Here is a 17128-nt window from a genome sequence, read left to right as displayed (position 1 = left end):
AATCAAGTCTCCTGATATAAGCAGAGGCTTGTGGATACAGGAGTATGTAAGCCATCACCTCGTACCTAAATTATCTACAGATTAAGATATCTCTTATGACTCTACACTGCTAAAATAGGCTCTTCTATATCATAGGTTTGCCTTATTTATTAATATAAATCTTATCTGAGAAATTATGGAAGAGTATTCAGTTTTGAAAGTGAAAACTATAAAATTAATATTATGAGATGCTTCTTTATGGTAATCACTACCAATTTTTCAAATGAAAATAATTGCATCTTATAATTAATACCTAGTATCTTCTAAATTTGCCTAAAGTAGCCATCCGCCACAATAATGGAAACACATAGGTTTATTTTGTCAAACTCTTCTTGTAGGTAACTTCAATGAGTGAGGCAATAAGAACATCAAGTTCTTGGTAATAACTATCACCAAATAGTAATCATAAATTGAATAATGCAGTGATACTTTGATTAATAAATCATCTGGCAATAAAGAAACCCTTTTAAAGTCATTCAGAATAGAGAAGAGTTTTAAAAGTTCTTTCTTCACACTTGCTTGGTTAACAATGTGGCACATACTGGCATTCTCTCAGGTGGAGTTTTTTAGCAGTTGATCTTGGTCTTCTGTGATATGTTTACTTTTCCTTCGGTAATGATACTTCAGAAATTATATCACAGACTGGTGCACATCTTTGGTTATAAAGCCATTGCTATAAGGAAAATTCCTATTTGCATATTACTCAACATTTTCTATAACTAGTAATAGTACTTTTTATTAATATATGACCTGCACTAGAGGCTAACCTAAATTTGAGTGTACATTATATTCAGAAAATGAAGTGATGATTATGCTAAATCAGGATCATGAAGGATGAAGTTGAAAAATTAATAATCTGTTCTTAATTTTCTTTTTTGTTATTTCTTATTCTACAGTCAATCCAACAATACAATGAAATATTTTTATTTAAAACATATTATAAAATAATATGAATAAAAATATATACATAAACATGCACACATATTTAAAGATATATATACACACACACACACACACACACAAACACAGGAGAGAGAGAGGAAAGTTGTATATTTACACATATATAAAGTTTATATAACAATAGTGTTACCTTCTATTAATAGTATATTTTTGAATTTATGAAAACTTTCAATTTTGTTATTGCATTTAGTGTTTGAATCCACACTGTGTTATCCATTTGTTTAGATATTGAATATAATTAGAAAGATTGAATTACATGCCCAACGTGACACAGTAAGTGGTAAAATTTAACCCTTCTAGTCTTCCAATTCTCTACACCTAAAAGCTTATAATACCACACACACACACATATGCATAGCCATACATTTGAATACTCATAATATGAACTATATCATTGAATGTCCTATGTTCTTCTCTCTCTTAATAGATATAATATAAAACTTAATATAATCCCAGACTCTAAATATTGTATCCCTGAGGGGAGGGTTCTCGCTACATGTGATTTTTCTCATCTATTTACTTAGCTTACTAATCACTTAGCTTTTTAGAGTTGAGATTTACTTATGAAATAAGAAAAGTTGACTAGGAGATAGTGGCTTAAGATGAACATGCCAAAATAACTGTATAAGACAATAATTACCTTAATAACGGATGTCTCAACTCTGGATGGGGGACTCTGAACTTGTGCTGCTGCCGCCATATTTGCAATGGTGCTGAGGTGGTTCATCTGGCTCATTGCCATGGTGACAGATGCTGGAGGTAGGCTGACAGGAATTAGAGGGTGGGGCATCATCATAAAAGGAAGTTCCAGTCCTATAAAAAATACACATATATCATCATTGCTGTGTTCCAGATAAAACTGTGAAGTGTGATATATCTCACTTATTAAAGTCATTAAGGCCATAAATCATTAAAAAATGAAGCATTCAAAAGGATTCCAATAATGACAGTCAAAGAAAAAATATTTTTCCTCTTTATATGCAGTAACACTGTCATCTCAGGGAAATTAGGCTTATAGTTTGGTGCCATGGTTCATCATATTACCACTCATCGTGTGTTTAATACAAATGGCAAGTTCTTTGCTATTAATATATTATTCCTCTGGTTAATCTAAATATTTTTAATATACTAACTAGAGTTTAATTTATCCCGATTAGCTATCTAAATATAGCATATCTCTTTATTATATACTATTTTACCATCTGATAATTACAGAATTTTTTTTTTTGAAAACTATCGTTTTTCGTGCTGAAAAATGCCATCGTACCATTTGGCAGAAGGTGGCTGTGCTGAAGATGTCTGAGAGGATGACTAACTGGAAGGCTATGTGCTCCAGGCATGCGGGGATGGGCAACAGAAGCCTGAGATCCCTGGGAGAGGGAAGAGTGCAGTATTTCCTTATCCCAAGAACCATCACTGCTGCCTGTGGGGAATGAATATAAATTATTTGGATATAATATTATTCCAAAGCTTCCAATGACTCATTTGAAATGAGGTTTAAAAAGAATATATCACATCTAGAGATTGGCAAACTGATTTCTAGGGAAATAAGCTGAAGTAAGTAAATGTCCCCCAAACTTTTATTTCCTTTTTGATTTTCTATTTCTTAGATAGGATCTTAAATTTTCAGAAGGTAATACTTCTGTATCTTTTAACCTATTTGTGGAGTTTAATCCTGTTTGACTACCCAACTTAATATTAAATATGTTCCATTATATAATTAGATAATTAATAACTCCTTGGAACTGAAGCACACTGATGATTATAGAATGCAAAGTTATCCTTGTAGTAAATGGTTTCCTAGTCGACATTTAAAGTGCCTAACAATTCCACAGCAACTCCTAAAAAGAAAACCATTAAATGCCCGACTTGGTTAGACATTGTACAGAGAACACACAAAAAAACACTTTACAAAAGATAGTAATGCCAAAGCAAAAAATTAAATGTGCATACATATGTGTGAATAAATACATCACTTGTTTTCAAATAAAGAGAAATATAAATTTATGATTGCTCAATTTCAGAGCTAAAGTCAAAACCACACATCTGAGGACCTGCACTTCAATATTGGGGCAATGTCTTAGATTGAACTAGATCTCAAAACATCTTCTTAAAGTACTCATTGGAAGGTGTTTACAAATCATTTCAATTTAGATATTCCTCCAAATTAAATTAACTTAATATTAATTTATTCCTTACTTGAATCTGTTGACTATACAAACTATCCACTTCAAGAAAACTTGTGTAATATCCTTGACAGCTTAGGCATTTTTTATTTCTTCAAAAAGAAAAGAAGATACCATACTTCCATATAATATGCATGGAAACAGCAAAGTTGGTAAAACTCCAATTTAATGCTTTAGCTGTGCTAAAAGCCTCATTGTAAAATCTCTATGACATAGTTTTTAATGAAGAATACTTAGTTACTGCCATGATTTTTTTCCATTTACTTCATGAAGACAGTTAAAGTTCAATATAAATTCAAACTCATTAGCTCAATACTGTCTGGATCTTAGAGTAAATTGTTCAGAAGTGGGTAATGAAAACTCAATTCAAATTCTTCAGCAATCAAACAAAGCAATTTTATTAAACAATGAAAAGAATCAATTAAAATGGATATCTTTATTAACTTTATTATTTTACAAGAAACCATGACAGCTTTTGGTTAAAAAAAAAAGTTTATAGCTTTATACAGAAATGACTCACATAAAAGAGATTTCTACAGCTTGTTCCTACGCTGTGATATAAAAGTTCACTTTCATATTCACAGATATATACACTATATTTCTCTACTCATGACTTTTTTGACACTTATTCCAAAGTACTAGTCAAACATGTAAAAATTATAAAGATATGAATTCTTCAAATGTATGATGTCAAGAGAATATTATGATAAAAACTTCTACACATCTTCTCTTTACATCGCCTTTATCAAAGTATATGCAAATGTTTTCATTATAGATTTAATCCATAAAATCTGGAAACTTTTATTTGGTAAAATGTTATGCTTCAGCATTGGTTTTACCTTTTTGTTATCAGTTAAAACAAGAATTGACTATTGAAATGTAGAAATAGAAATAACTTTGGAATAAATATTATTTTAATATGAGAACTGCATTGGAAATTTATAAATAATAGGTAATATTATTTATTTATTTATTTATTAGAGACAGGATTTCTGTCTGTTGCCTTGGCTGGAGTGTAGGGGAAAATCATAGCTCTTTGTAGCCTTGAACTCTTGAGCTCTAGTGATTCTCTTGCCTCAGACTCCTGAGTAGCTGGGACTATAGGCATGCACTACCATTTCTGGCTATTTTTTTTTTTTTTTAGAGACAGAGTCTTGCTATGTTGCCTGGGCTGGACTCAAACTCTTGGCCTCAAGCCATCCTCCTGCCTCGGCCTCCCAAAGTGCTGAGATTACAGGCATTAGCCACCACTCTCAACTTCATAATTTTCTCTATGGGTTATACTTCATTTAAAATATCCAAAAAATGTGAGGATTATGCTTTCATTGCATATTTGAGGACAATTAACTAATATGTGGAGTAAGTACTCACATTCATTATCTTGGATTCAGTTTGAGTTCCATTTATACCTATAACCTACTTTTGTTTTTCTGTTCACTTGAACTAATTTCTTCTTTTACTGGAATCCTGATTGCAAGTTAATAAATGAAAAATAGTTATTTCTTCAAAGGCATTTAAATTTCATTCTCATATCAGTAGAGATGCACTATAATTCTTTTTTTCACATTATTAAGGTATAAAATATTAAGCTAAAATCTTATTAAGTCACTCCAAAAACAGATTATAGACAAAACACTGCTCATTTTCATCTCTTTTGTATCACAGGGTATCAGTCCCTTGTGTATGGTTAAAGATAAATCATTCATATGTGAGTTTTCCATAGCAAGTTTCTAATACGAGATTTTCTCACTACATAGAATGCTCCTAGCATCTCCACCAATCACCATTTGTTAAATACTCATGATGTTAGCTCATTTGGGTAATAAATAGAGCAAACAATTAAGAAACTAAGTCTGATGAAAAATATACAATATATAACCAAGTCAGCTGTAAGTAATTTTTGCATTATTTATAACATCCTTTTCCTCTATTAACATGAATAAATAAGAATTGAAAATAGGCCACTTCAACTAGACATGCCCATAATTATTAAGTATATACTTTCAAGTTTTTCTTTTAAGCTAATATATATCACCTTATAAGCCAGTATATATGTACTATGCCTACACACCAACATATATACACACATATATACCTTTAAGATACATCTTTACTATTAAAACTGAAAGAGACAGCAACATATTCAATATATAAAAATATTTCTCATACATTGAACTTTGGAAAAGAAGTTACTAAGCCACATTTGGTAAGGGGAGATAGAAACAGAAAATAACTGATTTATTTCTCCTCTTCCATTCTTGTAGAACCACACTGTTGTTTTTTTCTTAACTTTACAGTGTAATAAAAAGATGAATCTTATATAATCCTAGTATCTTCAAAGAACATATTCTATAATAGGGGGTTGAAGCATGTATACAAAAACTCATAAAGGATGATATTAATAAAATATAAAATGGTGAAGAGCTAAAGAAAATAGTCATGCGCTCATGAAAACATGCAATGCATCAAGCTGTTTGATTATTTAGAACCTATAACCATATTTTAATGTTGAGGGGGTGTGAGAATCAGGGGAGAGACGATCTCTCATACCTAGACCTAAACACACACAGTGAGGAAGCACTGGAACAGGTTCCAGGCTAGACAACCGACAGGTATAAACGGATCTGTACTGTGAACTGCAAAACACATAGGCACTTGTTATATGATGAAATCAAGTGATGAAGCCCAGCCACTAACGCCATGGCGTGATTTTGGTGGGATAAAAATAAACAAGTATACAGTTTTGCAACAGCCAGGTGTAAGTGCGTACATGAATATAAAAAGGAAAATGGAAATGAACACCTAATTTCCAATTTTGTCTACAGCTAAAAACTATTAACTATATATTTATATAGTCTGAAACAATTTACTTACCCTGCCTAATTATACTGATATTAAGAATATATTAATAATTGCATATTCCAATATATATAATGTATATGTAAAGAGTGATTGTGTGTGTTTAGTTTTCCTTTCATGTAAATGATGTGTATTCCTCAGGGATAAGCAAGATTATCTTATGATTTAGCATAACTGAAATTCAAATATGTAAGGACCAAGGATAGGAGATCCTCTCCTCCTTAGTCTCTCCCCACTTTAACATGCAAACATAGTTACAGATTCTGAAAAAGCAAACAGATTGATGCACTATCTCAGTCTTTTCATGGGCTCAGACTATTTGCCTTGGATCACCCCCATTTTGTATTTTTTTGTATTTTATGATATGTAATTTATGATGGATCATTTTTTTTTTTTTTTTTTGAGACAGAGTCTCACTTTGTTGCCTAGGCTAGAGTGAGTGCCGTGGCGTCAGCCTAGCTCACAGCAACCTCAGACTCCTGGGCTCAAGCGATCCTTCTGTCTCAGCCTCCCAAGTAGCTGGGACTACAGGCATGCGCCACCATGCCCGGCTAATTTTTTCTATATATATTAGTTGGCCAATTAGTTTCTTTCTATTTATAGTAGAGACGGGGTCTCGCTCTTGCTCAGGCTGGTTTTGAACTCCCGACCTCGAGCAATCCGCCCGCCTCGGCCTCCCAGAGAGCTAGGATTACAGGCGTGAGCCACCGCGCCCGGCCTATGATGGATCATTTTTTAAATACAGAAATATATTATCCCTAAAGTTTGAAAGCCATCCCTACTCTCAGGGTACCAGATTACTGAAAAGTCAGAAATGGTGGGTTACACATATAAAATGGTTTTAGTTTTCCTCTATTGCCTTCAAACATACTTTGCCAACATTCCCTTCTCTGTTTCTTAATAGCCTTGGGCAGATTTTGTGTATGATACACCTAATTCTAATTCACACTCATCTCTGCTTTCCCTTCCTCATCAGCACTGGTTGTTTCTAGAGTCTAGGTATCTGGAAGACAAAGGGGCTGCTTAGCTTCTCATCCACCCACCCCATCTTCTTCCTCTCCTTCTCCTGAGTAGTAGAATAAAGGTCCCTTGCTTAAATGGTTCTGGCTTAAATTCTCCCTGCACTCCCTGCTATGCCCAATACACCATTGACATATTCCATGTGACAGATGCCTAAATTCGAGCCATCTCCTTGGGAGTAATGTCTGATCCTTTGAGGAGGCCTTATTGAGGAACCTCCTAACTTTACAAGTCCGTGACAGTAGAAATCTCCTCCAGCTTCATGCTATTCTAGACTCTCTAAGCTCCTGTTGGCTCTTAATTCTAAGGCCCTCTGCCTGCTGTGGGTCCTTTTGTTCTGATGATGTACACTTTTTCCACCTGGCTACCTCTTCTCAACTCTTTACTTCTCTGCTCAAATGTGTACAGAAAATAGATCAGAAATTCACACCAAAGCAGAAATCAAGCTATCCAATGAGGTGGAAGCATCTGCAATCCTTGAGCAATTCTCTTAGAACTCCCCTCCCTTGACCTTGGCATTAAGGAACCACCTTCGAAAAGAGATTACTAAGCCACAGCTCTACTCATCAGACTCTGTCTTTTCACTTGAATGAATTCTTCAAATCCCCTCTCCCTGTGGTCCACTCTTACAAATGAAGAAAGAGGTTTGTGGAGTCTGGAGCAGCAGTGAAGATAGCAATGCTGATTCAGTGGCTATTAATAAGTACTAATTGTTTTATACTTTCGTTAAAATGACCAGTACAATGCAACTTTCATTCTTGTTGAGGACCACAGGAAAAACGCTACTTACTATCCTGTTATATAATCATATTCAACAGAACCAAAAACAAATATTACTATATTATAAATCAAAATTTAGTAACTGCTTCTTGTAAATAATCTGAAATAAAGGCAAAACGTGAATGTTTAACATTTGAAATGTTATTTCACAAATCAGCTGAAACTTAAAATTATCAATTGATACTCAAGTTCAAAGAAAAAAGATTATCATGAATAAGAAAAAATAAAGAATGATCAAATGTGAAGATAATCATTATAAAAGAGAAAGATGACCACTTTAATTTTTGAAACACAATTTTCAGGCAGGCAAGGAAATGGAAATGTTTTGGGGAAGGATATTATTAGTTTCTCTTTAATAAAAACATGATAACAATTTTAAGTGTGCACATGAGCAGCATCAATTATAATCTTAGCCCAAATAATTATATTGATTATTGAATTCATTCCTAAATATCCTAATGAGGAATAGGTTCAAAAAGAGAAGGCTACAGTATTTTTAATGAGTTTTGGATAGAATGCACATGAACACAAAATTTAAGTGATCTGTAAAAAAATAAATGTCTTTTAAATGTCCATATATTAAAATAGTAAAAGTATATTCAAATACTGGATTGTTATCTTTTATACCTAGGTGACATGTAACTGTTTGTTAAGATTTTCCCACAGCCTGATCCTGAAAAAGGAGGCAAATCTCAAAGGGACTAACGGTCACACCACTGCTTAGTGAGTGACACTGATAGACTGTGACAGGAACCTGACATTGTCAAGATTCGTTTACAAGGAAAATGATGGCAAGAACAGGCATTTACTCCATACCATTGGAGACCACTTAGACAGATTTCAACTCCATCTTAACAATGGAAACAAGACTACCAACTAAAAGTAAATACTAGTTACAGGTGCTACAAATGGTCAGCTGTTGTTTCAGAGGTAGGTGAGAATAAATAAGTTATTATCTTTTAGTGAATTAACTTCACCCAATAAAAAATGATATAAAATGTCAGTAGTTATGCTAGTATTCTGCATAAATAGTAGGAACAGTCCTTTCATGACTGTAACACAGTCTTTAAATATTTTTTGATAACTATCTGAGCCCAGTTGATCAACTTCAGCATATGTAAATACTGTAGTCTTCTGATGCTTTGGTTTAACTTCATCATTTTTATACAAAATGAGGAAAGAAAAATATTTTAGAGGTATAATTAATTAGGGGCACAATTAAAAATGTTCCAGTTAAGTATAATGGTTTAGCAAAGAAAACATCACAAGTACCTCTTAATTGGTATTGCAAAACAATGCCCTCAGAGAAGGCCATTTCCAAAGTGTAAAATTTATATTTGTACATGTATTATGTTTGATTCGGATGTTCTGGGGAAAAACAGAACAGGATGGCTTTCATGTAACACCAATCCTGCTTGGCTTAATCTTCTGACATCAATTTATTTTGCTCAAGAGAAAGAATAGTATTGTCAAGACATCTAACCATCCCTTTACCCTATACCATAAATACATCATTTACAGAAAAATGTTCCTTTCCCAGAAATAATTAGATATATTATCTTCAGCTATCTTTGACTAACCTTTATCCTGTGTTACTAGAGTGTAACACATTTTTTGCTATACAAGGGAACTTTTATTTTACCTCTGATGTTTTCTTTTGAATGCAGAGCTGTTTTGATATATTTTGTTTTATATACAATGGTGATAATATAATACTGATGTTATTAGCATTCTTGGAATCATCAGAACTATACAAATCCTAAATGTTTTCACCTACTTGAGATATTAATATTTCTATTGCCCTACATACTCACAATATTGCTGAAAGTGGCAATAAGATGCTGCGCAAAGTGGCACTAGTTTCAGTAACGGAAACTAGAGCTGCTTATTTTTAAATTTTGCCTAAATATTCTTTACCGTACCAAATTATTGTTGAACTAAAACGAATTGGAAACAAACTGTACAATCAGAGCTGACATACAAGTCATCAATGTCAGATGAACTATTTAAAAGAATATGTAATGAACAGGCAGACATTACCAAAAAACAACTAATTTTTTATACTTAGAAACTTTGAGGAATTAGGGAAAACAAGGACAGCATTAGGGAACTTAAAATAGGCAATGGTTTCAATTTGAAATAGCTTTGATTTTGAATTCATAAAAATTATTAGAATGAATTACTATAAATACATAAGAATGCTTAATGTATTTTTCATTAATATCATAGCAAATTTCAGAAAGTTTTGATGCAACTTAAAATAAAAGAAATACAGCCATTATTATAAAGATAAGAGGTTGAACATTACATATGTAGAGGAGAGAGAATTATATCAGAACACATTTGCTTTTGATGCTGTTGTTGTCTTTGGACTCATTAGCACCATGTTCTATGTGTTAACCAAGTAAAATACATGGAGTAAACAAAACAAACAATTGCAAACTCAGACTAGATAAATACTTGCATAGCATTTGGTATAAGAAAAGAAATAGTAGCCAGATTAATGTGCATTGACTAAAAACTTGGGTGTCTTGTTAATATGGGCTACAACCTGATTGCAAGCAAGAGTCAAATGTTCTATTCAGTGGAAGTTATAGTGAAAACAAACTGGTTAATTTCCATAGCTTAAGTATAATTCTATTACAGACAATAGACATTGTAGAAATGACTGCACTAGGTACATACAAGCATTCCAACATAAAATATATTTATACAGTTCTTCAAAATAAACAGTTTGATATAATGTATCTATATTAATTTTATTTTACATCCTTTATCCTTCTCATTACTCATGCTAATGAATTTCCACCTTTTCCCACTTTAACTCATCAAATTATTCTTCCATTAGGCAAACCAATGAACTATAAATTCTTCTCTCTAAGGGTATTGTAATTTCCCTATAGATTTAAATCACATCAAATAAAATTTCAAGTTATACTTTCTATACTGCTAGTAAAGTAATCAATGTCAAGGTATATAATATTAATATTTTTATGCTTACATATAAGTGTTACCCACAGCATTTTGAAATAAGTTTTAGTTTTCACTATGTAATGCAATATTTTCAGTTTTCAATTATTTAGGTTGAAATTGAAAAATTTTCTTCCCTCTTGATCCAAAGTTGCTATTGAATTTTCCAGAAAGCATAAAACTCTTATAAGTGAGATGGCAGGCTTATGGGATTTATCTTGATATTTCTCATATGTATAAATCTAAGTGTTAGTTTGTCTCTTCCCAAACCTGGTTAGCCCCACACAATGACATCATCAGCTAGTTTTTAAAGCCAGAAACCTAGGAATCATCTTTATCTTCTCACTTATTGCACACCACCAATGCTTAATTTCTTTTCATGTCCTATTGGCTTCATCTATGTAATTTATCTCTTCTTCTCTGTTTCTATCTTAGCTGCTATAATCAGATTCTGGACCATCATTACTTTTAATTATAAATCTTACTCTGCCACTCCTCTGCTTAGGGGTCTTCGATATTTTTACCATTGCTATTAAGAAAAAGGTCCCAAATTGTATGTCATAATGTAAGCTCCATGTGGTCAGGACTATGTTTCTTTTGCTCATCACTGTATCACCAGCATTTTATAAGGTATCACCAAACCTCAGTCAGTTCTTGGGCTGAGAGCTGCAAACCCAGACCACTTCTGACATTCACATATGGTAAATACATCAATGTGGCATTCACAAATGTCAAGGTGTAGCTTTTGTTATTGAGCCAGTTATGGTACAGAAGAGATATAGACATATAGAGACATATATATGCTCTATATGTTTATTTTTTAAAAAAAGCATAACTTTTATCTTTTAACTAGAATTAAAAATGGACAAGTTAAAGAATAGGAAACATGTTTGACAGTTTGGAAATAAACTTGATAGAACTCAGTAATCATTTGGATACAATTGGAGAGGAACTGAGTAAAATATGAAAGATGATGTGGGTATCTAGATTAACAACTGTTGTATGAGGGCATCATTAATGAGGCAATAACAATGATAATATCTAGTATGTACTATGTATTTGCAATATGTTGAGCATTGTGTTAAGCTTTTATATGTACTATCGCATTTCTGAATTCAAAACCCAAGCTTTTAATCAAACTTACAAAGAATATCACTTTACAATGCATAAAAATCAGTTCAATTTTTGCCTGGTTGAATATAAGATGTCTCAGGAACAGCCAAGTAGAGACTGACAACAAGCAGTTAGAAATACGGGACTGAAATTTGGAAGAAAAGCAGTTACAAGGGAGATTTGGAAGTCATTGATTTGGAGGTGGTAGATTAAACTAAGATGCTTTATGAGGGTATAGAAAGAATAAATGTATTTCTACTAAAAGTGCATTTCTACTATAAGACACAGAATAAATCCCAAATGAGACAAGCTGAATATATTTTTTTAAATATTGAGGAGCTGAGCAGGAATAAGCAAATATTGGTATATGACTCCTACAATTTAATGCAGGTTACACAGGTTACAATAAATTCTTAGTACACAGGGATGTGTTAATGCATTTTTATAATATTTAAGGCTCTCCACTTTTAAGCTAAAATATTCCTTTTAATAAGACAATCAACATGAATACATGAATGCCTGACTTATCTTAGACCTTCAATTAATAATGAATGAATGTATAACATTATGATTAAATTTAAAGATGTAACTACATTTAAAGATGTAACTACTATTTCAGGTGGGCAGCCTAAACAAAGACAAAAAACAAATAGACACAACTAAGCATAATTTGAAAAAGTGCCATTTGTCCAACTTGTAATATGATAATTAGTTATGATATCTAATAATTACAAGGTCCTCCTTAAAAACATTATAGAGACAGGTGACTTTAAATTGAAGTTCTGCATAGATTAATACAAGAGAAGAACTCAGTACATTTGAAGGCCCACTGAAATAATATTATATTATAGTATAGATTACATGTAGATGGCAGACTTGTTGAAAGCCACTGTTTATATGAAACCAAATCATTCAGCCCATAGCTTCTTTTATGTGTAGTGAAGACATTCTATTCAAAGTACTTTTCATCAGTTTTTCATGGGCAGGCAGGGAAGGAGGCTTTCAAGGTCAAAATGACCAATAAAATTTGGTAGCTGGCAATGGAAAAATTACTTAAGAGGATTACTAGCAATACAGATAATTTTATTTTTACCTTTATACTCCAATTTGAGATTTCAGTATAAACACTCATTTTTATCCCAGGAATAAATTGTAATGACATTCTTTTTAAATTGCTGTCAAAATAATAATTAAAATAATAAAAATGTTTAAAAATTGCATTGATTTTCTGACAATATCAGCACCCACTGGAGGGCTTTAAGTAAAATTTAAACATCCTTATTCATTTTTTATCTTAAAAATTATCTAGTGTAATAATTGTTACCATAATGTGAGCAAGGAAAAATATAAGGTAGTATGCAACCTACCAGAGGTGACACAGTGATTCAATGTCAGAACTAAGAGCTAAATACAGGTTTTCAGTTCATAAAAACAATGACAATGACAACTCAGGGTGGTATTTGGCTGAATCAGTCACATTCATTTTTTTCCCCTAATAATTTTTCCCAACATTCATATTAAAATGGCACATGCCTTGTTAAAAAATAAATGATGAATGATGAAACTGCCATCTGTTCTAAAATGGTCATAGAAACATGATTTTTAAAAAATCTTCAACTTACAAAAATAACGTCTATGCAAATTATTATTATCTAGTAATAATAGTAACAAAGCTATTGGATTTTTAATATTATCAGTGTAACAACAAATCTATTAATAGCTTATTAAATACCTTATTAAAAATAATTATCTTTTAGGAGATCCTTAATTATTAAAAAATAAACAGCTATCTGCTTGAAAAAATTACTCTCTGTAATAAAAAATCACAAAAAAATTTAAAAATAAAAAATTATTATGATCTGTTGTTTTTCCTATAATCATAAAATCTTCTTAAATAATTTCAATATTTCCTCCAATATTAAACTATTGCACCTTTGCTACTTTTTACCTGTTCTATCATCCATTCTCTCACATCATGGAATCAGGGAATGTTAAGACTGTTGTCAACAGTACACAGATGCTCTGTCTCATTGAACTATGTCCGGCCTAGACTTGAAGTCACCTGGATAAATATATTCTGTTAAACTTGCATCAAAATTGCTCTTAGGTAAAATAATTTGTATACAATAACTACTTAAGACTTCAGCTATAGGCTAAAATGTGATTTTTCAAAACAAAATTAAATGCCTAGGAATTCCTTTTTGTTAAAATGGTCTGTACAGAAACTGTTTTCTTCTTTTAAATTTTGAAATCTGCTCTGTAGGCTTCCGGTGAAGAGCTACTTTTTATAAAGAAACATCTGGAGTATATTTAGCACTTTATTATAAAGTGTCTTTGAACCATTTTACAAAGAAATATAATTGTGTTATGGACAAACCAATAAAGAATAATGCAAAGATGATTTGTTTTTTAATGCCTATGTGTACAAATTACTACAGTGGGTGTTTTTGGTATATTTATCTATTGTAAATCCAATTGACTCACAAAAGTATTAAGACAATAATAGAAGAAGGTATAATTTTTGAACTGTGTCAAATCTCTACTTTCCCATAAAAAATAATTTTTTTGAAAATCATTTTATTATATGCATTTATTTAGGTTAATATTAATGTATTTTTAAATTCTGGATGAGAAATAAGATGGCTTTGAAAAACATTTCATGCTCTTGTTAATCTCAAAGTTAACACTTTAAATTGGAAATCTTGAAGAAGAAAGAGTAAGAAACCATTCGACTATTAGGATTATAATATTGTCAAATGAAATAGAAAATGAAGAAATAGGACAGAAAATAACAAAAAAAATCTTAAATATCAAGAATACTGTAATGTACGGACCAAGGAGCCAGAAACTATATTTAAACTTCACTGCACAACATACAATTTATCTTTCTGCATATAACTGAATGATAGACTATGGTAGCACAAAATAGATATTGAAATCATTCATTTTTTCATTCACCATTCTTTCATTGTATACTGAACACTTATCTTGTGCCAAGCCTTGTTGTAAGCATTGGGGAGAGAGCAGTGGACAAAGCAGATAAATATCTATATTCTCATGGAGTTTATATTGTAGCTGGGAGGAGGGTGAGAAAATAATGAGCAGATAAATAAAGTGACATGATATATTGATTGAGATACCAGTCATGGAAGAATGAAAGAGAATTTTTGCATGTGCACGTGTGTATTTGTGCACAAGTAAGCCTGTGTGTTGGGGAAGATTATTTTAAAATAGTTTAATAAGCGAAGACTTTGCTAAGAGCATAGCACCATAAAGCATAATGCCTTCTTTTTCTAGCAAAGGAAGCTGAGGTTCAGAGTGATTACATTAAATGCTTAAGGCCACATAACTCTTTGGAAAAAGAGCTGGACTTGGAACATGTTTGTGTAACCCTTGGCCCTAAATCCTTTCCACTGCACGACAGAGCACACCACGTTCAGAGCACTGGTACATAAATGGCAGGTCTGGATGACAGCTTGGTAGTTCATTGACTAGAGGAGAAAGTGCATATTAGGGAAGCAAGAGAAGTCAGAAAGAATTAGGTAGGCTGGGGCCAGATTATGAAAGTTCTCAGATGTCAGGATGATGAGTTTGGTCATCATCTTAGGCAGAGGAGAGATATGATTAAAGTGATGTATCAGATACTCAGAAAGAGGAGAAGGAACTCATCATCAGGAATAATCATCCTGAGTTCTGTCATCCACCACATTGACATTGATATGACCAGGGCAGAATTCCTGAATCTCATATTTCATGCCACTGGAAAATTGATAAAATAGAAAAAAAAAAATCTTGTATTCTTTATCATTAGAGTTTTCTAAGAAGATGACTGAAGAACAAATTAGTTTCCAGAGCTGTACATGACAAAACAATTATGTTGAGTGAGGACAAGTGGTTACTGAATACTCAACTCCATATCTGTAGCCAGTGGCTTGTAGTTCCTTTTATATTTGCAGTGCAGAATTTTTTCAAATAAAAAGAAGCCAAATGTAACATATTTGGAAGCGTTTACATAAAGACATATAATTTACCCTTTCTTGACAGAAGGCAACAGCTTACCAGTGACTATAAGTCAGCAATGTGGAGTTCTTATTACAAAAGCAAGAAGGTATTCAGTAGATTCAGAGTTAATAGACACTTTTTAGACCCTCCCAGAATAACACAATTGGAGATAGTAAAAAGGAAATATTCACCTCAAAGCCAGATTTAATAATAAAGATGATGAATGTAACAAGGTTGGCTTTAATCTTTTTATACAAAAATTAAATTTGCAAATGTTTTTTAATACTTCTATTTCTATAATACAGAATATTACACACATCAGCAGATAGCAAAACAGTGCTTACTACTCTGACATTGAAAAATATGCACTGGTAAAATAAACAGACCAGACTTACTATCCACCTTTCTCATTATTCATTACTATTCTTCACTATTCATGATTCTTACATTCACTAGAACTCCTCAGTTCTGATCTCTCAAAAATAACAATATATATCATGAAGGCAATAATTTATAAATGATGCCACAATAATTTTATTTCCAATACCTTACGTAACATCCTCTCCGAATTGTACACTGAAATACATACATGCAGAAAGTACTTATTTTCTTCAGCCTGATAAAATCATAGACCATCATAATAAGCCTTTATTCTTCCCAGGTAAGGTTTTTATTTTCTTATCAAAGCTACAAAATAATCATATTATTATAAGTTGCTCACATGAAATATAATATACAATATTATTCTCATTTGCATGAACTATTACTTTAAATTTTATCAATTACTTTTTTTGTTTAATGATTTTTTGTTTTCATACCCAAGATACTTAAAACCTGATACAATTTAACATGCTAAAAGAATTTTCAAGCAGCTTACTATGCATAGACTGCTTTTAAAAATTCAAAAAACAGCTCCAATAGCAAATGTCATTTCTTTCATAGTTATAAAATGCAAACTCCAAGTGTTTTATCCTAATGAATAAATGAGTTTGTCCTTTATGTATAAAATATAGTTTGTGTTTGTTGCACAAGTTTTTAATAATAGATGAATTTTAGGTTTGCTCCAACGTATTCAATAAAGTGTGATTAATTTGGTTTTTCAAAAATGCAAACTAGACATTACTATATTACTTTGCAAAATGCACAGCTTGCAACATTATTGTCTCAGTGGGATCTTAAATTGAATTGTAAAATGTGTC

General features: G+C 32.0%; 1 protein-coding gene across 2 annotated transcripts in view; it reads right to left on the bottom strand.

The window, feature by feature from the left end:
* Window positions 1-17128, bottom strand: part of DACH1 (dachshund family transcription factor 1) — a 408633-nt gene that overhangs the window by 126929 nt on the left and 264576 nt on the right. The window contains exons 4-5 of one of the 2 annotated variants that reach the window (XM_076009384.1): window positions 2267-2422; window positions 1640-1812 (exon numbers count right to left, since the gene is read on the bottom strand). In XM_076009384.1, the coding sequence (XP_075865499.1) occupies window positions 1640-1812; window positions 2267-2422 (329 nt within the window). The remainder of the gene's footprint in view (window positions 1-1639; window positions 1813-2266; window positions 2423-17128) is intronic. The other variant, XM_020290319.2, reaches the window with a different exon arrangement.

Source organism: Microcebus murinus, chromosome 13 (genome assembly GCF_040939455.1).
Source record: "Microcebus murinus isolate Inina chromosome 13, M.murinus_Inina_mat1.0, whole genome shotgun sequence".
NCBI classification, from domain to species: Eukaryota; Metazoa; Chordata; class Mammalia; order Primates; family Cheirogaleidae; genus Microcebus; species Microcebus murinus.
This window is presented reverse-complemented; position numbering and strand designations above follow the sequence as displayed.